This window comes from Micrasema longulum, unplaced genomic scaffold (assembly GCF_059751315.1).
Source record: "Micrasema longulum isolate JH-2025_06_02 unplaced genomic scaffold, ASM5975131v1 h1tg003210l, whole genome shotgun sequence".
NCBI lineage: Eukaryota > Metazoa > Arthropoda > Insecta > Trichoptera > Brachycentridae > Micrasema > Micrasema longulum.
The window spans coordinates 6,631-30,458 of record NW_028280297.1 but is presented as its reverse complement, the minus strand read 5'-3'; the positions used below and the strand labels follow the sequence as shown (position 1 = coordinate 30,458).

The window sequence follows — 23,828 nt, the reverse complement described above, 5'->3', positions numbered from 1 at the left end:
GTTTTAAACCTTCAAACTCCTTAAAATATTTAATTTTGTATAGCAGTTTATGTATTAGGACAAGAAGCTTGTATTTTTTCACTCGCTGTTCACAAAATGTTTTTGAATGTTATTCTTATTATTCTATTAGATAATAACGTACTAGGTTCTTATACTATAATATATGTATAGAGTTTGTAGTTTAATTTTTAATATTTGTTTATAATTTTATATTTATCTGTAATTATGTTTCATAATTCTTTTTGAATATTTAGATCACTGAGATACATCATATATTATATTATATACTCAGTCCTTTATATGTAATATGTATACTATAATTATGTATTATTAATAAATATTATACCATTGAATATAATTATTATTTTACTTATTTATGAACAATAAATTATTCCCAGTAATCCTATCATAATTACATTGATGTCATGTCTTTTTAAATAAACATATTACAACAGACATGAAGAACATTTTAGATAAGGTAATATAGAAGTCTAGGTACCTACAGGGCTTATGACCTCATTCCCTGGTTTATGTGGTCACTGTACATTATGTGTAACATTCACCGAATGGTGAGTTGCCAAACTGCCTATATTTCATAAGCCCTGTAGATGCCTAGACTTTTATATTCCCTTCTCTAAAATGTTTTGCATCTCTGTTGTAATATGTTTATTTTAACAGCTCTTTTGGGGGTTGAATCCATTTCTTGTCTACAAAATATTGTTATGTTAAATGGTAATAAATGTAAAGTAATTGTCATTTTTAGACCATGCTAACATTTATATTATTAAATATATGTCAAATCTATAATTTGTGTTTTTATTTCGTTTCCTGTTTTTAAATCCTGTATTTTTTATTTCTAAATAATATTGGACATTTGAATTTCCCGCTAAAAGGTTTTTTTGGCGATATTAGCGCCACTGCGGACCGACGCTAAGGCGTATCTGTCAAAATGATGTAACAGTACTTTTGTTCTAAGTGTCACATCTGTACTTGTACTATATAATCTGTGCATTTTGAACATAGCTTTGACCTGTAGTCTGTGGCTTTGACGAGCAAATGCTACTTTATTGAAGCGACTTGTGCGTCGTGGTGAAGGTTTTTGGTGCAATATCACTTATGTTATGTGTGCTGTTACGAATAAGTCAAAATGAGTAACAATCCGGATGATAAGTTTACGGCGGGTAAGGGTTACCCGATTGATTTAGCCCAAAAGATCACGATTATAAAAGGAACGGGTCCGTCTGATTCCAAAGTGCCGCATCTCGTGAGTGGTTCTAAGATATCTGGTCCAACTGGGCAAATAATAACTCACACTGTCCCGCTTAACTTGAGACCTGCGACTCAGATAATTTCGCAGGGAATGAGTTCCCAGGTTGGCATTTAATTGTTTTTTGTGTTTTTTTTATTTATTACATTGATGATTACTTCACTTCCTACCATAGTTATTTTCATGACTTTATTTTCTAACCTGTAATCTTTTGGTTTGTTTAGCCACAGCTCGTCAGCGGGAACCAGGCTGTTGTGGGACCATCGGGAGTAACAGCTTCGCCATTACTTCAAGGAGCTCAAATCATCAGCCAAGGAACTCAGGTAAAGTCATTATCATTTTGTCTCTTTGTCAACCCCGACGGTTGGGTTATTCTTTAACTCCTTAAAAGCTGCCTAAAAACAATCTGGAGATGGTGCTATAACGTCGTGTTACATTAAGATAATGGCGGGTGCTTGTGATGTTTTCTGGGCTATAATGCTGTGTATTAATACTTCCTTTTACCGACGTTACAGCATCATTATCAGGCCATGCCTTTGTAGATTTTTTTTGTGTCGATAGTTTTTTTTATTTATTTGTAAAATGTAAATTGCAAAGAAAAAATTATAATAAATGAAAACAAAATCACACTGTCCGAAACGTCGGTAAGAAGTATTATTAATGCACCGCAAAATAACCCAGAAAAACTTCACAAGAATCTGAAAATATTTATGAAGAAAAAAACATATCAAAATTAAAAATAATGGTCAAGACATATGTGATAAACAATTTATAAATTAAATATATTTGCAATGTTATTATTAGAACACACATAACAATATGTATGATATGTGTGCCCTACTTTAAGATTTAAATAAAAAAAAAATAAAAAAAAGGCCGGAAAACCCACGAACTTTAAAAGATGGATGATTTGAAATAAATATATGTGTCGCCGCCAAACAGTTCAATCAGCCACTCAATTGGACGGCTAGGCTGTTCATTAAATGCCGGCAGTTAATCGAATGGCTAATGGATGCCTGGCCAAAATATTCAAAGCAACGCTTAACCGAAGGTCTGAACGTCGCTTAGCCTCTTTAATTTTAATGCAACAGCAATAATTGTTTCATTTTTAAATTTATTTTTCATGTAAAATTAGGTTAGGTTAGGATATGTTGAGTTAAGTTTAATAATATTTTTTTAAAAAGAACTGCCATATTAGTAAGCAAAGCAGGCATTTGTAGTTTATGCCTTTGACATTGTTGGCCACTGGCGGTGCGCCAGTCACTGTAACAGAATTACGACTTTAATTGTTTGAAGCATATTTTATAATGAATTGTTTACATTACTAATACTTTTACCATAATCTAGTAGGGCAGAAATGAATTATTCCAAGACTGAATGCATGGTTATTCGGAAAAAGCCACAAACTTTCCCAATGACTTTAAAATTCGGAGCGCAGGTTATTGAGCAAGTCCATCAATATAAATATTTAGGATACTGTCTGAATGATAAATGGAATCACTCACAAGAGACCAAAGTCAGAATAGAGATGGCGCGACACTGCTTTTTCAGGATGCGTGACCTTCTTTTCAGTAGAGACTTAAATTTCGACCTCCGAATGCTCATTATTCGATGTTACGTCTTCTCAGTACTTTTTTACGGCGTCGAAACGTGGACACTCACCCAAAACACTTAAAAAGAGATCAAAGCCTTTGAAATGTGGTGCTACAGGAGAATATTATAAATCTCCTGGGTGGACGGAGTCCGAAATGATGACGTTCTCCGACGGATAAAAAAAGATAAAGAGGTACTCAAGACCACAAAGAAAATAAATCTTGAGTACTTTGGGCATCTGATGAGAGGGGAAAAATATAACATTTTACAAGTCATTCTACAGGGAAGGATTGAAGGAAGATGCAGTGGCCAAAAAACTTGCTTGACTGGTTTCATTGCAGCACTCAGTCCTTGTTCAGGGCAGCTGCCAACAAAATGAGAATTTCCACGATGATTTCCAACCTCCACCGGGGAGGGGAAAGTAAGAAGAAGTAGGGTAGGCACTGCTTATTTGCCTATAATGGAACACACGCCACTGTTTTGGTATTGTATGTTCAAAACTGTCCAAAATGCAGATTTGTAACATAAGCATTGGATAGACAAAATATTAACCTTTTGAAGTTCAATTTAAAATCTCTGATGGTACTTTAAAAGTGTATTTTATTTCTTCATATTTTAATAGCCTATATTTTTGTTTTCAGGGTGGAGGCCCCATAGTTGGGCAGACGATGGTACGAACCCTACCAACCGCAGTGAGAGTCCTGCAGTCCGTCAGTCTCCCTCCCTCCGTGAGTCTACCACTCCAGCAACATGGGCACATTGCTACTTCGGTCTCAAACCCAGCTCAGCGCCCCCAAAATAGTATGAATAAAATTTTATGCCTTTAATTTATTTTTTTTAAATAAAAATATTGTAATACAATAAAGGAATCCAAAATATATTGCAAATATATGATTCTCCAAGCTAATTAATATGGTTATTCTGTGAAGATTCTTTAAAAAGATGATACAATTATTAACAATATTTTGAGTTTCACAAATTTTTTGTAGACGAGAACTGGATTTGACCCCCTAGGGAGCTGTTAATATTAACATAATACAACAGAGATGAAGAACATTTTAGAGAAGGTAATATAGAAGTCTAAGCATCCACAAGGCTTATGACCTCTCATTGGCTGGTTTAAATGGCCACTTTACACACTGCATTCGCCATTTTGCCCATATTTGAATATCTGTATGATTTAAAATATATGTCGGATTCTTTTCCTCTCTGCCAAGAATCCTCAGAACAGTTGACAAAATCTCACTAAACAGTACTGTCAATGTGTTAAGCATTCAAGAAGCAAATGGTGTTATCACTCCTGACTTGAGATGACACACTTGCCACGTCTGCGTAGATCATACCATGACTAACCTATTGTACATTTACATTTAAATAGATTCTTAGATTGTTTAGGTTAAGTTAATTCATTGTATTATATATCATTAATAGCAATCTATTAGGGCTTTCATTGAATTAAGAAAAACATCCCTTTAATTCTTTCATCTGTTGATTTTTGTGAAGTTAAAGAGCTGCAAACTATATGTGAGTGAGATATATTCCGGCTAATCTCACCCGTATCAATAAAGGTTTCAGCTTTTTAACTTCACAAAAGTCAACAAAGGGAAGAACTAAAGGAATATGGATGTTCAAACATAGGCAGAATAGTGCAAAATAAATTATTTTAATTAAATTACAAATTTAAAAGCTTCATTTAAATTAACTTAACAATAGAATCACCATGTAAAGCGCCCTTGAGGTATTTTATTACGAAAATGGCGCTATATAAGTTATCCATAATAAATAAATGTGTAAAGTAGCCACTTAAACCAGCCAATGACAGGTCATAAGCCCTGTAGATGCCTAGACTTCTATATTACCTTCTTTAAAATGTTCTTCATCTCTGAATTTATTTCTTCCATGCGCTTTGTAGCTGCTAGATGTTTTGTTATATTAGTTTATAGCGACAGGGTCTGCCAGCATCAGCACAGACTGTCTTCTCTCCTGGTTTCCAGAACCGAAGTGCCTCTGTTCATGGCGATAGAAAGAGGAATCGAGCAGCTGTGCACGATCACTTTGGAGATTGTCATTTTTCACATCATCACTGATGCTTGATGAGTTTCACAACTATGCTTAGTTGGCAAATACTCTCGCTATCAGAGAGCATTATGATACCATAATATCGAGCTATTGCTCAAGGGTTCCTGGCCTCATATGTCGTCCTAAATTAACACCTTAACTATTTTGTTTTATTTGTAACTAGCTTTTACCTGCGGCTTCGCTCACATGGTATTAGGGAGAAATTATTAAGTAAATTAATTGGATGTGTCATCAATCAATAAAAGTGTTAGTTTATCAATAAGAATTTTTCCAATGGAATTTTATATTTTACCGGGGTTGAAAGTAGCCTGGTCTTCCAACTATCGCTATTAGAGAAATACAATGATCCGTTAGTCTATGGTGACACAGCATCGCTATTCTGTCCACAAATCCAAAATACTACGACAAAACTAAAACAAAATAACCATTGATAAAGCTAGTCAATAATGGAAATTTAAAGAATTAATTTTGAATTTATTCTTTTTGACATTCCGCCTACTCATTTTCAAATAATGTTGCTCGTTGTTGATATATATTTTTTTATTTGTGATGAAAAACAAGTATCATATTTTACTTCCCACCTCTCCAGCTATTCCTATGCAAAATATTATGGTAATTGGTCTCTCCATTGAGACTTAAAGGAAACACAAACAAACCCACTTTCGCATTTATATTGGTTCAGTATGGATGTTATTTTGGTCCAATGAAAATTAATTTGAATAATATGTATTTTTTTCCATTTTCTTTCAGCCATAGCAGGACAAACAACAGTCACTAAACAGTTGACAACTAACTATCATGTGCCTAGAGGTAAGGACATATTTTATGAGATAAATAATCAATATATTTTAATTTCTATATAAATAAAATAAAATCAACTTTACGGAGGATGCTTAAATTTTTTAAATACAGTGTAAAAATACGACATTGATGTTTGAATCATTTAAAAAAATTTTGCTCCTCCTTCAACTGAAATTATTTGTAAATACACGTAAATTATAACAATTGAAGCTTTATTGCACTACCATTAATATAGTGAAGAAATATTGCTTTTTAAATCATGTAAAAATGCATCCTTAACAAAAATTGGATGTTAAATCTTTTCATAAATCTATGTTATATGTAATTTAAACATCCTTATTAGAATCTTCGATGATTTTAGCCTATGAATGCATTACATTTTACAAGGTTTCTGCAAGGAACTGTAAGTTTGGCCGGTATTGTCTGTTTTTGAAGTTCATCAGTTGAATAAAATGAAATTTGACTAAGACAAAATATTGAATTAATTATTTTCTTAAGCGAAACACACCAATTTGTATCAGTATTGCTTCCTTTAAATATTCTCAAACAGTAATTATGAAAAATTGATCTATACCTAGTAGCTTGAAATAAATAAAAAGTTCATAGCTAAAATGGGCTTATTTTTAATTTTTTTATTTCAAAGATATTAATGTCTTTTTTTTAAATTTTAAATATATTAATGCCATTTTTAGAAAATGGAAATAAATATTGGGTCACTACTGGCAAAAATACAGTCAAAATGCGATGATTGCTGAATTGAAATCATTTTTGTATGTTCAAAAAAGGAGTTTTAAAAAAAATAAATAAAGTAAAAAAATTGTATGTTTTTCTGTAAAACAAATATGTAAAAATATATTTTATATTCATTAAAAACACATTTTATTAAATATGTAAACCCAGTGTCCCACAAATTGTGTTTTTATTCTTCTTTTTGCTCTCCCGTAAAATTTGTTTTTCTGCCGTGTACCCTTCATATTTAATGGGAATTTTTGTAATGTACAATGCTTTGAAAACCCTTATCCATAATTACAAAGTTAGAATATTTATATGTATGTGCATGGAATTGTAGGTCCCGCAACTGTGGCAAGTTTAGCTGTACCACGGGCTTCAGCAGCTCCAAGAGCACCTACTCCGTCACCCACCCCTAGTAAGTATTAAGATATTCATTTTAATTAAGGTAAATAAATAAAAACTTTGAAACGTTTGAAGGACATTTTAACAGATTAAATAAAGTCTCTAGAGGGGTAACCTTTGATTTGTACATAAAAATCTGTTTATCCCAAAAATATTACTGTATCTCTTATAGGCGTAAATAATTATAACTGTTCAGTCGACAGACTTCTGTCAGTGGAGTAAAATTGCTTTTTATTAATTTTTTATTTAATATATTTATTTTTAAATAAAGTATTTGGAATAAAATGGCTTATTAAGAATAGTGTTGATTGTTTTAAAAACTGCTTATGTGAACACTCGGCGTTTTCTAAAAATCCTATAAATTAAGCCAATTTTAATACGAATATGTTCCAACTTAAGAAACCCATAACCATGTATATGGTTAGTGGAATCTCTATATTATAATAATGATTGTCAAATCGTTTTATAAATAAACATCAAAATGTGGCATTTTTATGTATAAAACTTTGAATAACATGATAGATTGCATTTTTATGTATAAAACTTTGAATAACATGATAGATTGCCCTAAGATTCTGTCACTTATTAATTTTAGAGTCCCAGTAACGCAGATCAGAAACCAATCTCTCTTTAAAATTTCTAAATGTTCAACTAAATCTTTTCAAAATTCATTTGTAAATAGAACCTGCCATATGTGTAATCAGAAATTAAATTGTATTGATATTAATAACATATCTTTAACTTCCTTTAAAAGTGAAATTTCCAAAAATAATTCAAGTTATGATGTTGCGCCTTGAATCCGCAGCCTATATTATGCAGGTTATGTGCAGTTCTGTATGTAGGCACATAATAAATGAACACTGGATGGTCAACTATAGTTGTATTATTTATTATAATGTGCAACTGTGTGACCAATATTCAAAAGTAGATATATTTTGAATAATATGTATTACATTTACATTTCTAGTAATATTATAAGTTTTGTATGATTAGTTATTTTATGTTATGTATAATTTTTATGTGACAACATTTACAGTAACAATATTATGTGGAAACCTCTAATTGGACTTTATGATATGTGTTTATGGTATAATTGATTCTTATAAATGTATAAATGTCTGTTGGCTTTCCAATGAAATAAAATAAAATAAAAATTAAATTATGTGTATTTTGTCTTTTTTTTTTCTAGGTTGGTCATCGGGAACTCCCCTCTGTTATATTCCACGTCCACCACGGCCCCACACATTGCAGGTCAACTATAATATATTTCCACACTGATTTATCACCACATGCTGTATATTTCTGTTAATTTATTAACTAAAATAGGGTCTTTTCTTCATGTTTTTCATTATTTTTATTTTTAAATAAGTAAAAAATTACGATGATAATGGTATTAATATTTTTTTCATGCGACATCGGATAAATTTTCTAGAAAGATTTAAAATATGCATATTTTGAATGATCCGAAAACAAGATGAAACACGCCCCGTGGGACAAACGGCACGTATGACATTTTGGTGCCAAACTTATATGCAATTTTTATTAGAAGCAAAGTCGGCGGTCATAATGCGTGACGTCAAAATAACGTGATGCCAACTGCAAGTCGTTTTGTTTGTGCTCATTTTTTAATTCCAAAATTATGAACGAATGCTTGTTTTGAATACATTATAGTTATATCATTAAAATCGAAAAAATCTGCTCTAAACATGACTGACCTAAAATATCCTATTGTATTTTAGGTGTCAGCTCCTCGCCCTCCATTGAGACAAGTGACTCCGCAGGTTTCAACAGCAACAGGTAGACATAAGTAGTAATATTTTTTAATGATTTACCATAAAGTTTTTTTTTTTAAATGAAACTTTATCATTTTGATATTTTTAAAATTGTTTAAAATTTAATATAATGTAATAAAGCAAAAGTACGGAAACCAAAAACGAAACGAAATACCACAACTAAAAAGAAACAACCTCTTGTGCTTGCTGTGGGATTACAATATTAATAATTTAAGTACAAAATACACAAATATATCAAAAAAATAAATGAAGGTATATAAAACATTTTAAAAAATGCACATTCATATGCATGCAAATAAGCATTCATGTATGTAATTTTATTTTATTTTATTAATTTTTCATGCCCATAAGGCTTTTACATACATGGAAGTTATATAAAACATGAGTATATAAACAACATAAAATTAAAAAAATACAATATAACGCAATAAAAGATAGAACAGTGTTTAGAAGTAAAGATGGTATAAAAAAAGAATATGGGTATATAAACACTTACATTATACTTATAAAAAATTACACAGACATATACACGCACATGCACACCCTCTCACACGCACATATACATTCATCCACATACATAATATAACATGGTGAAGAAAATTATAAAATAAGGTTTTCAAGTTACTTAACAAAAGAACTTCAAGCACTGTAGAAAAAAACAAAAAAACAGGTTTCTTTAATTTTCAAATAAAAAACTTAAATATGATTATATATAGTTATCTCACTGGTTTATCTTTAAAAATGGCTATGGTCAAATTGCCCGCTTAGGGGAGAGTGCTCGATTGGTAACAAAAAAGTTGAATAAAATGAAATGTTTAATTGATATATTAAAATTATTAGGTATGAATTTCTTATGTCATTGATTATCCCGTGTTCGGGCGGAATGAAGAACACATTTCTGTGTGTGAAATAGAACCAGAACCCTAGAAGAGTATCTTCGACTTAGTGGCTACTTTCGGGTAAAAATACTGAAAAAAAATCAGGTGGAGATAACTCCGTCTCGTGGTATACTGGTTAGTATATCTGCCTACCATGCCTGAGATCCTGGGTTTGATTTCCAGCAAAGTCAGCACGAAACGTTAATTTAAAATGGTTATTTTCACTCTTCAATCTTTCAATCTTCTTTCAATCTTCCATATTTCCCGTACTGGATCTGAAGCGAAATACATGTTATCTTGCCTTCGAGTATCAAACGATCGAGTTAGGCTGCAATTGGAGTACCAGTTCAGTGCCTTATGCACCACTGGGTCTGGATAAAAAAAATGATGATGTTTACATAATGTCTGTAATTTAAAAACATTTTTTAAATTGTGTATGTTAATATTATTGTCATCAAAAACATTTTTCACTTTGTGGTACCTATGACATTTTACATGTATATGTTTATAAATTTATAGTAAACCACTTTAATTTTGAGTTACACTTCGACCGGTTTCGAGGTTACTACCTCATCCTGACGTTGAGGTACCTCGAAATTCCTGACGATGAGGTAGTAACCTCTAAACCGGTCGAAGTGTAACTCAAAATTAAAGTGGCTTATACAAATTTACAAACATATATGTGTGTATGTTAAATTTACCGATTATTTAAGACAAAACCTTTCTAGTTGTGGCTCGTGCTGTCCGACCAGCCAATGCCCCTTCTCCCCAGAGAACTCCACCGCCACAAGGTAAATATATATATTTTGTCCCGACACTTATGTATGGAAATAAAAAATGGAAAGATGTAAGCAGAGTGAACGAGGTTGAAATCTAAGACGAATGGGTGGGAAATCAATGTACAACTATGGTTACGAATGATGAAATCAGACGAGAACGCAAATCTAAAACAGGTATAATTGATAAGATTAAGATAGGGTCGCTAATATGGTTTGGTTATGTAGAACGAATGAATGACGAAAAAATGGTAAAACAGATATGTATGGCGAGAATGAATGGTAACATAGGACGAGGACACAACCGATGAGCATGAATGACAAGATGCATGAATGTGGAAGAAGCTAGGAATGTTCGTCAGAGTAGACGTTTGTGGCGGTCCATCCTCTGCCTACCCCTACGGAATATGGCGTGATGGTAGCATTAGGAGTAATATTTTAAATGCTTTGAAATTTTATTTTTTTAAATTTTTAATTTTATTCTATTTTGCAGGACTTCAAGCTTTGAATCCTATAAGAACATCAGCTCCCAAAGTGGTACCCCTTGTACAAAGAAGTTACCAACAAGCAAAGGTATGAAAATAAAATATTTTGTAGTTTTTATCTTTTATAATAGTATTATTAATTTATTTACCTACTTAAAAATAAATAGTAAAATTTTTGCTCCAAAACATCAAAACAATGTTTGATTTCAACATATTTCAAGAAAAGACAAGCATGTTTTTTTTTATATGTGAAGAAAATGACTTGCCCATGCATTCATGCATGTGTGAATGCAATTGTGGATCCAAAAAAAATACATGTGTATAAAATAAAAGTGTACGAGAATTTCTGCATATTGACATGTTTATTTTTACTGTTTAGGTTGTTGGAGTGACTACTTTGGGCGTTCGACCAACCAACGCTCCACGAGCAGGTTTGTGTGTAGTTTTAATCAATAATATTAATTTATATAATATCTTATTTAAAAACAATACCTATATTGTTATCCTATGTATGTTCGAATAAGTTTTATATCAAATTTAAATGGCTGTATCATACAGATTATAAAAGTGTCCAGAAAACTAATCGGATTTATTTATGTTTAAAATAAAATAAATAAAACAACTTTGTTTTTAACCACTTATTTTTTTTTCCCACTGACTCTTAAAGCTACACAAGCTTCCTTTTCAAGGTATACTTAACTAATGAATTATATCCTATTTTATTCTATCAGTTAGTGTGTATGGAAGTAATAATTCATTTCTTTTTGTCTTGTAATGTGAGATGAATTTGTTCAAAACTAGACAGGAGTAGACTGAAAGAAATATCGTTTATTTGGTTATTTATTATTTTTTTTCTTATTATGAATCGCTTTTTTAATTTATAAGATTTCTATGTTGTCTAATTTAATATTTTATTTTCAACATGAAGAACTTTTAATCTTGTGTATTTATTAAAATTATGATTATTTTCTATCAGATGGTTTGCGAATTCAGAAAAATGGTTATTTAGGCACCTTAAGTGTTCTTTTATTCTAATATGCTAGTTTCTTTTAGTTTTTCCAATGTAGATTGATTCACAATCACAATTTAATTGGTATATGCCAGATTTATAATATATATATTTTTTAATTTATTTTATTATAATAAATAACCACAAATTTAGTGCATCAAATATAAAATTTATATTTATGTTTAATTTGATTTGGTTTCTAGTAGGAGGTACATACTACTATGAAGTATCATCAGGCGTGGCTCCTGCAGCTGGGCCCCCTTCCCAGCAGGCCATACTCATGAACACGGCCCCATCCAGCCTCCCTCTGGTGCAATCTACTCCCTTACCACACTCCCTCAATAATGTGGTGCTCACAGCTAGTCACGTCAATTCCTTTGGTAAGAATGCTTTTTTTTCTTCTTATGTTTACATTAACTTTTAAAGAACTGTGTAAAAAATCAGACAGTGCTGTAATGTCGTGTTATACTACGTGAGATATTTTGAAATACAGGTATTTAAAAACAAAAATGAACACATATTTGTACTGTTTAATAAAATTATTAAAAGATTTATTAAATGATGAAAGCGCAAATCTTAGACTTAATTGATAATATTAAGAAAGGATGGTTTGGTCATGTAGAACCAATGGATTACTGAAGAATGGTTTAACAGATTATATATCTAAAGCTAAAGAATTTACTGACTACTTTCCTCAGTAAAATTGGTCGCAAAGAGTCTGAGGAGTTGATAGTGGCTGTTAGATGGCCAACACATGTTCTTATTTAAATTGTAATTATGTATTTTTAGTTTTTTATTGATTGAATTTTCAAAGATCCTCGTTACTTTTTAATATGTTTCTTTACTATATACAGGATGTTCTTTAAACCCTGTCACATCCGAAACCACGATGATCAGTAAGGGCAAGAAGACAAATAAGCATATTTAAAAAAATATTTAGAACACAGAATTTTTTTAAAAGTAAAATATTTAAAAAAAACAAATGGTTGCTTACTTCTGCAGGGGAGAAGCAAGGGGAGCGTGGCCATGTGGTTCATGGTGTATCAGACTCCCCCCTCCCCTCTCCTCACTTCTCCCGTGCAGAAGTAAGCAACCATTTGTTTTTTAAATGTTTTATTTTTGTAAATTTCATTTGTTCTAAAAATTAATTTTAATGTGCCAATATGTCTTCTTGCTCATACTGATCATCGCGGTTTCGGATGTGACAGGGTTTAAAGAACACCTGTATACACATTTTTTTTGTTTATCACATCTTTTACCATGTTTTTTTACTAGATCTTTTATTATGTTTCTTGCTATGTATTTTTGTTTTTACTGCGTATTTACTGGGTTTTAAAATATGTTTTTTTTTACCATGTCTTTTACTATGTTTCGTACTATATATTTTGTTTTTACTGGGTTTTTAAATATGTTTTTTTACTATATTTTTTGCTACATTTTTTGCTACATTTTGTATTATGTTTTTTTAAACTATGTATTTTACTACGTTTTTCACTATATTTTCACTCTGGGGTAAATAACCCAAGTTAGATAGTCAAAGCAACTTTGTATAAATGTATAATTTTATGTATATATGTAATATGATAATAAATAATTATGGAACGATTGAATGGTAACATAAGACAGAGATGATCAAGAAAGGCGTGTTCAGATTAACTAATATCTCAAGTCTGGTCATGTCAAAAGCAGACCCCACCGAAGAGCATGTATGACAAGATGTGGAAGAAGCTAGGAATGTGTTTTAGGACTTATTTTATTTTTATTAGAAAATTTTAAACGCTTTAAAAGTCATATAACCTTTTAACAAATACATGAATATAGTTTTTTTCTGTCAGTGCAGAGATCTTGTGGCGCTTTATATCAAAACAAAAGATAAATGCTTATTATAAAGCTAAACCAGATGCTGTTATGTTCATACCTTTAAAAAAAAATAGTTCTTAGATTTCTAACTGGCAATAAGCATTATATTGGATGATTATCACTTTTCGTCATATTTTTATAAATGTACTTATGTTTTTTAAATAAATTGCTTCAGTTGGAGCAATCGACAGAAGCTCAAATGACCTGGTGCGGGCTCCTAGTAGTCCTAGTGGACCTCAACGACCTTCTATTTTAAGGAAAAGGGATAATGAATGGTAAGTCTTTCATAAACACCATTTTGTCTTACATCAGACCAATTCTTGAATGTGAAATATAAATTTATCGGATATATTCAGTATGTCTCCACAAAACCATTACCAAAACTGAAAGTACTACTTTATGAGCAAATATTCAAATCTCACATAACACTACAAAAGAAAAGCGTGAGAATATGATTGTATATATATATGGTAATACAATAATAAACTATCAATTTTTAAAAAACAAGATGTTTAGCTTAGTTGAAATCTAAAACTTAAAAGAAAAATGTTATGGGAGCAAGACAAAAAAGACTCCTAAACGTTTAATAATAATAAAAAAATGAAACACTTAAATGAAATTGCAAATATAATGATAGCAGCTAAGTAAATTATTATTTGTTAAAATTACTCACTTTTCAGGGCAGCTTTAAAAGCTTTGATAATAATCGTAAATTAAATTCTACTTTTGTCATCCACTACTGACTTCGGCAGTTCATGTCCGAACTACAGGACACAAACCTGACTTAGATGAATACACAGGAGCTAGCAACTGACAGAGAGGCCCATAGGCACTTTGTGGACACCATATACTCCAACGGAGTAGACATAGAGTGATGATGATGAATCTTAAAATTGTTTAAAATTATTATTTTAATTTTATTGTGACTATTATTACTATAATGATTGATATACATTAAAAAAAACTTATTATTACTACGAGACTTTGTTAATATTCTAGTGAAATTCTATTTGATTGTATAAATTGCATCTATTTTAAATTAAATTTTATTAATATTAATCTTATTTAAATTCTAATAAACTGTTTTAATAACATATAATGAAAACTAAATTTTGGTCTAATATATGGTCTATATTTTTCTTTTGCGACTATTGGTGTTTGCATATAATTGGTGAAAGATGTTTAGTGTTATTATTTTTTATTTTATAAATTGTATTTATATTGTGATATCTTTTTGCTGTTTGTGAACTAAAAATAAATAAATAACACTCATAAACTTATATATCAATAGTTTACATAGCTGCCACCGATATGTTTGTTTTGTTCTTATATAAACCCCTTACTGAATTACCTGCCTTTCCATTACTTTGTCATTGTCACTTTTAGTAGTACCATTTCTAAGATAGATGTAATTACATGCAATGTATTATTTCAGCTCTCCTATTAAATGCAACATCCCCCCTCCACCTATCGTGACATCTCCTCCCCCTTCTCCCGGCGGATCTACCACTGTATCGGCCGCCTCTAGTCCCGGACCCGACGACGATCGAGATTCGCCGATCCCATCAATGAATCAACCCATCTCCGAATCCAGAGACCTCCATTCGCTAGTGCAAGCTGTCAACCTACCTAGAGATCTTCACACCTTGTCGCAGGTTGTGACTCAATCCAGAGACTTGCATTCTCTAACCCAAGCAGCCAGTCAGTCCAGAGAACAGGCAATAAGAGATCACATGATGTCTCAATCCAGAGAGCAAATCATGTCTCAGTCCAGAGAGCAAATCATGTCTCAGTCCAGAGAGCAAATCATGTCTCAGTCCAGAGAACAGATTATGTCTCAGCCCAGAGAGCAGATCATCTCTCAATCCAGAGAGCAGATCATGTCTCAGTCCAGAGAGGCACACATGTTGAGTCAGATGGTCAGCCAGTCTAGAGACCTGCATACGTTGAGTCAGGCTGTGACTCAACCGAGAGATTTGCAAACCCTTACGCAAGCGGTGACTCATGTTTCTCAACCAACCTCGCAAATATCCAGTGGATCGCATAGTTCTGGACAAAATGATCAACCTCCGTATAATAATTGCTCCCCGAGAAAAAAACCTAGGAAACAGCTGTGAGTGTCAAACTATTTAAATTATAAATTTTAACCTGTTTTACTATGGCCTCGTCAATATGTATATGATAACACGGCATGGAAAGGAGGCTTAAAGTGTAATTTTTATACACTTTTTAAAACACGTAAAATTATTCATAAAATAATTCTGAAATGACCACTCAAATACCCTAGAAATGCTTTATTTAAAGAGTTCAGAGTATTAAATATTAAACAAACGAGTCCTTCACTTCCAAACCCCTCTATAATAGATTTTCAGTACAATCTAGAAATCACCGAAAACTCGAAAATATAATCTTTATCATTTTATATAACTAAATTTTAAGACACCCGTGCAACTAGAAGGATTTTCTTAGAAAGATTTTTTAATGATTAGTTCTGTCATGCAATCCCTAATCCGCCGTAAAAAGCAATTTGATTTAAAACACAAATTAGTTTTTAAAAATAAAGTAGTTTATTTATTTTAAAAAAATATAATGTTTTTTTATTTTTTTTTTTAAACACATGGCGATTATTTATACAAATAAAAATATTCAATATAATCAAACTAAAAATATTTTTTTAATCCGTATTTTAATCATTTATGGGCTAAAAATTTGATGTTACTGCATGGGTAGGTATTTAATTTACAACCTTCCAGTTGTCGTAGCGAAAAAAGAGTTAGATACACTTATAACTTATTAAATGCTGATTATGAATCAATAAATAACTCAAAAACCACAAAATGCGAGTTGCGGCAATTTAGGCTCCATACGGCAGAGACTGGGTTGGAAAGTATGTATTTACATAGTCTATTCTTATGATATAGTAAACTTCTTCAAATGTGTAATAATAATTTGCCGTCTTCTGTAGAATCGTAAAGCACGATCCTCAGAACATTGAATAGAACTTTCTATTAAATAAAATTGAATTTTCTTTACAAAAATGTGCATATTTGTATAAAAATCTGAAATATCTTTCGATAGTAACTTAATATGTACAAGAAGAAACATTATATATGTACATGAAACTGAACATAAAACTATGTAGCAAAGACAAACAAGGGCAATAAAATAGTGGTATACAAATATTATTGTCGTTATGTCTTTAAAATAAAATAAAAAATGTAATACAAATATTGGCTAATGTACTTTTTATACGGTTTAGATTGACGAGTGAGCGTCCAAGGGGTGGAGAATGTGAATTCCCTTCAGAGGGCGCCCCTCCCCCTTCTGCACCCTCTCCGCCTCTCCCCTCACCGCCTGCCCCAGCTCCGGCTGTACCACCTCCAGAAAAGGAAAAGCCCAGAAGAAGTAAGTCCACAATATACTTCTGCATTTTATGAGACCTTTACAGCAATAACTAAATTGGGTTTTAAAAATGTTTTTTTTCCCTACAATAACGAGACATGTGTTATTATTTATGCAAGTATTACAGTATATCAATAATAATGTATATTTATGTATATAAATCTTGATAAAAAAAAAAGAAGAATTATTTTGTGTATAATGTATTAAAAATGTAGTGAAGAGTGAAATGGATATGAATGAATTTAAGAAGTATTATTTTCAGTGTATAAATTTAGAGATTTAATAAAGGAAATAAATACCATAATTATTTTACCTCTATCGTCACCTAATGGTGCATAGGGCACTGGATTGGTACCTACATAATGCAATGCAGCGTATCTCAATCACCGGTTACAATCTGATAAATTTTACACTCCAGGTGCCAGTCCATGGACTATAAACTATATTACGATGTAAAACCATATTTCAAACCAATATTTGATATTGATCGTGCCAGAAATTGAATCTGGGACCACAAATATGGCAGGCAAATGCGCCAACTACTACACTACGAGGCGGACTCATCTCATTCTATTTACTCTTCCTTTTAAGGATTTTTGAGTCAATAATTAGTCTAGGATTCTGGGTCTTTTTAACACACAGAATGTATTCTCCTTTTGTCCAGACACGGACAGAATAAAAAATGTATGTATATATAAAAATTAATATCTATAGAAATTGTAAATATGTATTAGTTTATATGCTGGTGTGAGATGTAAACTAAGTTAAGAAAAACATAACATAATTTATTTATTTAAAAATATAATGATTTTTTAACAGGAGCATTATTGGGTGCTGGTTGGAAGTGTGGCTGGAGAGCAACAGCTCTTCACTTTACCCGACCTACGGATGTGAGGAAACGCGAAGAGAAGAAACCGACTGTAGTTGAGATAGCCGCTCAGAGGTACGTGCTGCAGAAGACAGACGGATGGAAAATACATCACCTCACAGCGCAAATGGAAGACCTGGTAATTATCGCTTGTTTTTATTAGTCTTGCTTTTTTATGTTTCAGCGTTTACTTTATGCACTAACATCGATAATATTTTGTAAATTTTACAAAAGCTGCAATAAACATTTTTTAAAGTATTTTTAAGATTGAATATTAAAAAAAATATAGATTACAACAGAAAGGGAAAACATTTTCAAGAAGGTAATATAAAAGTCTAGACATTTACAGAGTAATGACCTGTCATTGGCTGGTTTAAGTGGCCCTGTAAATGCCTAGACCTCTGTATTGGTTTCATTAAAAAGTTCTCTAATTCTGTTCAAATATCATTAATAATAGTTTGCAATGTCAGGTACATTGCATCTAAATAGACAAAATTATAATGCCACCGCTCTACTGGAATCTAAGATTTATATTTTCCTTGATAATAATGAACATCTTGCTTATTGAATCTACATCTAACATAGTATATTTTGAATAATAATAATAATAATCATGGTTTATTAACAAAAAATTACAATTTCTTTATCTACTACATGCATACTTAGGTAATAGATTTCTCTGGATCATATCTAGTCTGCCTAACTAGGTACAACCTGTTTTAAGGCAGACATTTTTATGCAAAAATAAACAATAACATGACTATCTACCAGTTAATTTATTATAGAGTTATACAATACTATATTTAAATATACCATTTATTATTTTAGAATGTTTTTAAGTAAGTTTTCCGATTTTTCTCTACCTAAATCCAGTAACCATTTTTTTACAGATTTATTTAATTGAATTCGGTTCATGCTTTCGTAATGTTCGGGTAACATATTGAATATTTTGGGGCCCAGAAACCTGAGATTTCTTTGCCTGAATTCAGAGTTTGTGGTAGACCCCATGATCCATCCTCTAGTTTGACTTCTGGTAGGGTTCCTTTTGGGAGTGTTCCTTTTGGGATTTGGTAGAATAATTTGCTTGCACAAACTAAATTATACTAGATATATATAATTGCCTTATATCTAATACATCGAATGCAAATAATTTTGAATTCTGAACTGTGATTAATTTAATTTAATTTTCCAGGTGGAGTTAGAAGCTGGTGTACTGGATAAGACAGCGGAAATTCTCCATATACTGGAATCAAAACCACAGGCTGACCATCATACCATTTGTGAACTACTTAAGGTATAGAATATTCTCGTGTGTTTTCATTTTATAAAAGTATGTGCTTATTTTACGAACTATTTTCTCATGTTGTTCTTTTTTTTTGCTTTTAAAGGCAGAAAATTACCATAAGTACCTATTTTGATTAATTATTGTGTGTATAAAAATACATTATTCCCTCAGAGTAATAATGTGCCAAGCTATAGAGGAACCCAAACGTAGGAAAACCATTCTATGACTATTGGGTATTAAGTTAGCTACAGTTCACAGCAAAACAATGGGCCGGCCGTCGAGAATCGCCAAATGGATATTAATTTGCATTGTAAATACTTTTAAATATGTGCCTGTGTATTTATTATTGCAGGGTCATTCCAATTTATTTTTCTATAATTCGCCTATATTTATTTTTAAAAAAATACATGTGTGTATTTATTTTTTTATTCATTTTATTCTCAATAAACTTTTGTTACATTTATTGAGACATAAATCCCAACTCCATGGAACCAAAGTACCGTGTTGAGTTTGTTTCTTTGTCCGTCACATCTCCGAAACGGCAAGTCGTAGCGGCCTGAAATTTGGACACATCATTTTAGGTGCGATTTCAAGGTTAACATTGCTATTTACGAGTAACATTTGAATCGACCTCTACTCGATAAAAACTCAAACTTTATATGGATGCATAGTATGGCCCTGACATATTGACCATAATCAACTGTCATTATCAACAGTAAACATACTTTAATTCACAAATTTATCTCCTAAATTGAGAAAAAATTCTAGCTGAAGTAAATATGTTGATATTAGGAAAATTTTTAAGCAACATAATACACATGTCGGGACAATAAATGCCAAAAATCAATGTAAATCAAGGGAAAATATTTGAAATCAATTACCTGTGAAAACTGACTCCTTTAACACCTTTGACGCTCCTACTGCTGCAACCAAACATACTGCAATTCACCATAGTCGATTTTTATTTATTATAACGTAAATATCCAAGTTATTTACAAACAAAGCCAAGGACAGCGACAAAAGCATCCGATCGAACCTTTATGTTTATGTTGTCAAACAAAACAAATTGGCCACCAATCTGTTGCTAACCAACAAACTAACATCGCTTGCGTTCACGCATCATTACTCTGAGATTATTCCTTACTTTGGATGTCATACCAGGGACATTGGATTTCCATGATATGAAAAAAAAACTTTTTTTTTTGCTGTAATTTAATATTAACTAACACCGTTGTGCTTACATAATATATTAATCGTTTCTCGTGAATATGCACGGATAACAGTATTGCCAGATGAACAGCTAACACAAAATGTCAAAGCATTTTTATCACTACATAAATATCGTCGGGTTTCTGGCACAATTTGGTAACTAACATTTTGCTAGTTGGTGAGATATTGCACTTTTAAAGTATTAAGCTCATCCCAAATCAACAATTTAAATAAAACTGCTATTTTAATAGGTATTATAAAAAATATTATTGTATGACAGTTATATATATTTACCTTATTGTGCCAGAAACTCGACAATATGCAATATATAATATATGAATCTTAATGCATTATTTTAAACTCTAAATGTACGTAGTTTATAGTATTAATATTTAAAGCATTAGCTTTGTCGTCAAGCATTTTATCAAAAAAATTGTATATAACCACTTACAGACTTTTCTATGTCTACTGGTTTTGAGGCGTACCCGTCTCTTCATCAGGACACCAATTAAACTAACATGCAAATCCCACTATACACCTTCACCATAGTTGCACAAAAATATAAAACCAACATGCTGATTTGAAGAAAAATTCTTTCCATACATACTATATCCTCTAATGCAGCATTTCCAAACCTCCGGTTCGCAGACAGGTCTGTTGAGATTTTCTGTCATTCCGCAGAAATACTTGCCGCCCATTTTAAAATTCCTTTACTTAAAAAAGCGCTATTTGTTATTTCTATACCTGGTATAATGTAATATTAAAAACCAATAAACAAAATACTACATTATGTTTTTATATATTAGCTTGCTTAAATTTTCACCGTTCCTCAGGCTTAAAAAGATTGGGAAACGCTGCTCTAATGTATCCAAATTTTTACCAAATAATGTCAAACTCCAATGGAGGTGCAATTAAGCAAGGTATAAAAATGCTATTATTGTCCTTCAGTTTACGTTGGAAAAACATTAAGAAATTTCAATATTCGTGTTAATTGAATACGCAAATTACCCGATCAATTTTAATCACGACTTTAATAAAGATACAGGAATTCAAATCTTACATAGACATAATAAAGGATTAACATTAAATAATATTGAAATATTCCACATTAGGAAGGCTTTGAAAAATTCTTCTATTATTCTATAAGTGGAGTATGTGGATATCACCAGATGCCTCCAGGAGACCCTATCGCCAGCCTGCACTCTCGCCCCCTCCCATAGCAATCCCGCTTCCCTTAGTTCTGCCGAATAAATTCGAAAGATCGTCATCGATGGCTTTCCAGGACGACGTGAGCCCGCAGGTTCAAAGAAGAGACCAATTGGGGGTTAGGTTCTCCTGAGGAATGCGCAGATCGTATCTAAGCCGGGTCCACCACCGCATCCTCAAGACGCTCGTTATAGGAGGCTGCAGCATCCGTTCTCAGGCTTCGATGTTAGTTATAGAATCGAACCACCTTATGCCTAATATTCTTCTCAAGCCCTTACTCGGAAAACTCAGAAGCTTGGTGTTTTGAGCTTTGGTAAGGTGCCAAGATTCACACCCACATAAGAGTACTGGCATTTAATTTAACTGGCAATAATGTCCCCATAATAAAAAATCAAACAACCTTTCAATATTGCCCGTTATACGATGTTCCATTGTAATAGTAACCTATACCTATTAAACTTATGCTCCTCCGGTTCCTCCTCACCCTCATTTTTTCAACTGTTTCTCACACAACATTAAACATTTTCATAAATTATAATTAGTGCACGTAAGCATTATCTACTAAAAGCATGTGGCTTCAAATCAGCATGTTATTTTTATGTTTTTGTGCCACGACGTTGGGGAGGGTGTATAGTGGGATTTGCATGTTACTTTAATTGGTGTCCTGACAAAGAGACAGGTACTTCTCGAAACCGGCAGAAATAGAAAATTTGCTAAGTGGTTGAATACAAATATTTGATAACATTTAGTTCATATTATTTCACAACAGCATTGTTGTAATGCTGGCAATGAATTTAAACAAATTAATCTGAATTATCCACATAACCTATTTAAACATTCCTCTGCAGGGTAACATTCAAAGAAGTAAAATAGTCGGTGAAGGAGTATCCGAGGCTCGATCCAATGTGCTACGCATTTTCCACCACAAATCTCACGTCAGCGACATTTTGGCGCGTCAGGTGGACAAACGATGCTTCAAGAAGCACAGGAATCAGTGCTGACCCATGGCTACTACTTACCTCAAGCAGACTGCTCCCACACGTACCAGCACAAGTCTCACATCAGCATCATACTAGTATGCCACAATTAATGATGCTCCGAAAAGCACGGGATCTAATTACCTTTAAGTAATCGCAGAAACTATATTCCTCTTGTGACTTTTCTCCACCCTAAAAGTTGAATTAGGCTTTTCATTTTTCTCACTGTTTAAAATACTTGAAAGTTAAACTGCAAATTTGTCATGCATGTCATTTAAAATACCTACTTTATAATTATATTTAAATGTGTAATATATTAGATAGCAGTGAATCTCTAATATATTTTATTTTTTTGTTATTTGATATCTAAAAGTCATTATTAGAAAATCTGTTATTGATGTAAACAAATCAATATTTTTTTTTTTTATTTCAAAATACAAAAATGTACAAAAACACAATTGTATTCCCATGAGTTAGCAAACTCATTCTGGTTATCTGGTTAATAAACGGTTGTTTAATTAATTAATTGTGCGCCAGACTATTTTTATTATTACAATTAACGAGCAGAGAGACTTCACGATCTATAATTGTTTCTGTTATTTTGGTGTTTTTAATCAACTGTTTTATGAAGGAATTACTAAACGTTTTTTAAAACTAAAGAAAAAAGTGAGTTAGTTGGTTATGGTTAGCGGCTTAATGTACCAAGGAAAAAGTATTAGACATATGCACAAATGTCTCGGTAAATGTATTATCTTGGACATATAAAATTTTATGGCAATTAAATAATTAAGTAACTTTCTGTTATTACAGATATGATACAACAAATTTTTAAAATTACTTTTTATATGTAACAATGATGGCATTTATTTCAAAACTCTTCTATAAATAATTATCTACTTTATTTATTACGTATGTATAATATATCATTTCTCATATATTGTAAATATTGATTGGTTTGTACATTGAAACGTTTTTGTTGCTAAGTATTAATTTGGGAAATTGAATTTCACAATTACCGCACTAATATAAGGTTGTCAATGTAAATACATTATATTATATATTATGAATGTTAGTTACTATTAATTTTACAATTTCCCTGGTATTGTAATCTAGTGAATAGTCAAATAAGAGTTGTAAAAAATATATTAAAATAAATATTTTTTTATGATCAACATAGCCAATGTTTTATTCCGTTATAGTATAGTG

The 23,828-nt window shown here is 31.7% G+C and overlaps 1 protein-coding gene across 3 annotated transcripts; it reads left to right on the top strand.

The window, feature by feature from the left end:
• Positions 1 to 1,011: 1,011 nt before the first annotated feature.
• Sap130 (Sin3A-associated protein 130) lies at positions 1,012 to 23,038 on the top strand. 3 transcript variants are annotated; one of them, XM_088241968.1, is made up of 17 exons: positions 1,012 to 1,372; positions 1,492 to 1,590; positions 3,502 to 3,661; positions 5,690 to 5,749; positions 6,810 to 6,887; positions 8,064 to 8,125; positions 8,614 to 8,671; positions 10,274 to 10,336; positions 10,815 to 10,894; positions 11,186 to 11,237; positions 12,022 to 12,195; positions 13,851 to 13,950; positions 15,111 to 15,788; positions 16,935 to 17,080; positions 17,897 to 18,084; positions 19,138 to 19,239; positions 22,494 to 23,038. In XM_088241968.1, exons 1-17 carry the CDS (start codon positions 1,148 to 1,150, stop codon positions 22,644 to 22,646), a joined length of 2,478 nt encoding a protein of 825 aa, XP_088098094.1. In that variant the 5' UTR covers positions 1,012 to 1,147; the 3' UTR covers positions 22,647 to 23,038. The 3 variants fall into 3 exon arrangements, with proteins under 3 accessions (XP_088098094.1, XP_088098093.1, XP_088098095.1); XM_088241967.1 differs by having other exon boundaries at positions 12,019 to 12,195; XM_088241969.1 differs by lacking the exon at positions 10,274 to 10,336 and having other exon boundaries at positions 12,019 to 12,195.
• The last annotated feature ends 790 nt before the right edge of the window (positions 23,039 to 23,828 follow it).

Coding starts and splice junctions, on each gene's coding strand:
- Sap130 (XM_088241967.1), top strand. CDS start 1,148: ATGAGTAACAATCCGGATGATAAGTTTACGGCGGGTAAGGGTTACCCG. Junction 8,126..8,613: donor CACGGCCCCACACATTGCAG/GTCAACTATAAT, acceptor ATTGTATTTTAG/GTGTCAGCTCCTCGCCCTCC. Junction 13,951..15,110: donor AGGAAAAGGGATAATGAATG/GTAAGTCTTTCA, acceptor GTATTATTTCAG/CTCTCCTATTAAATGCAACA.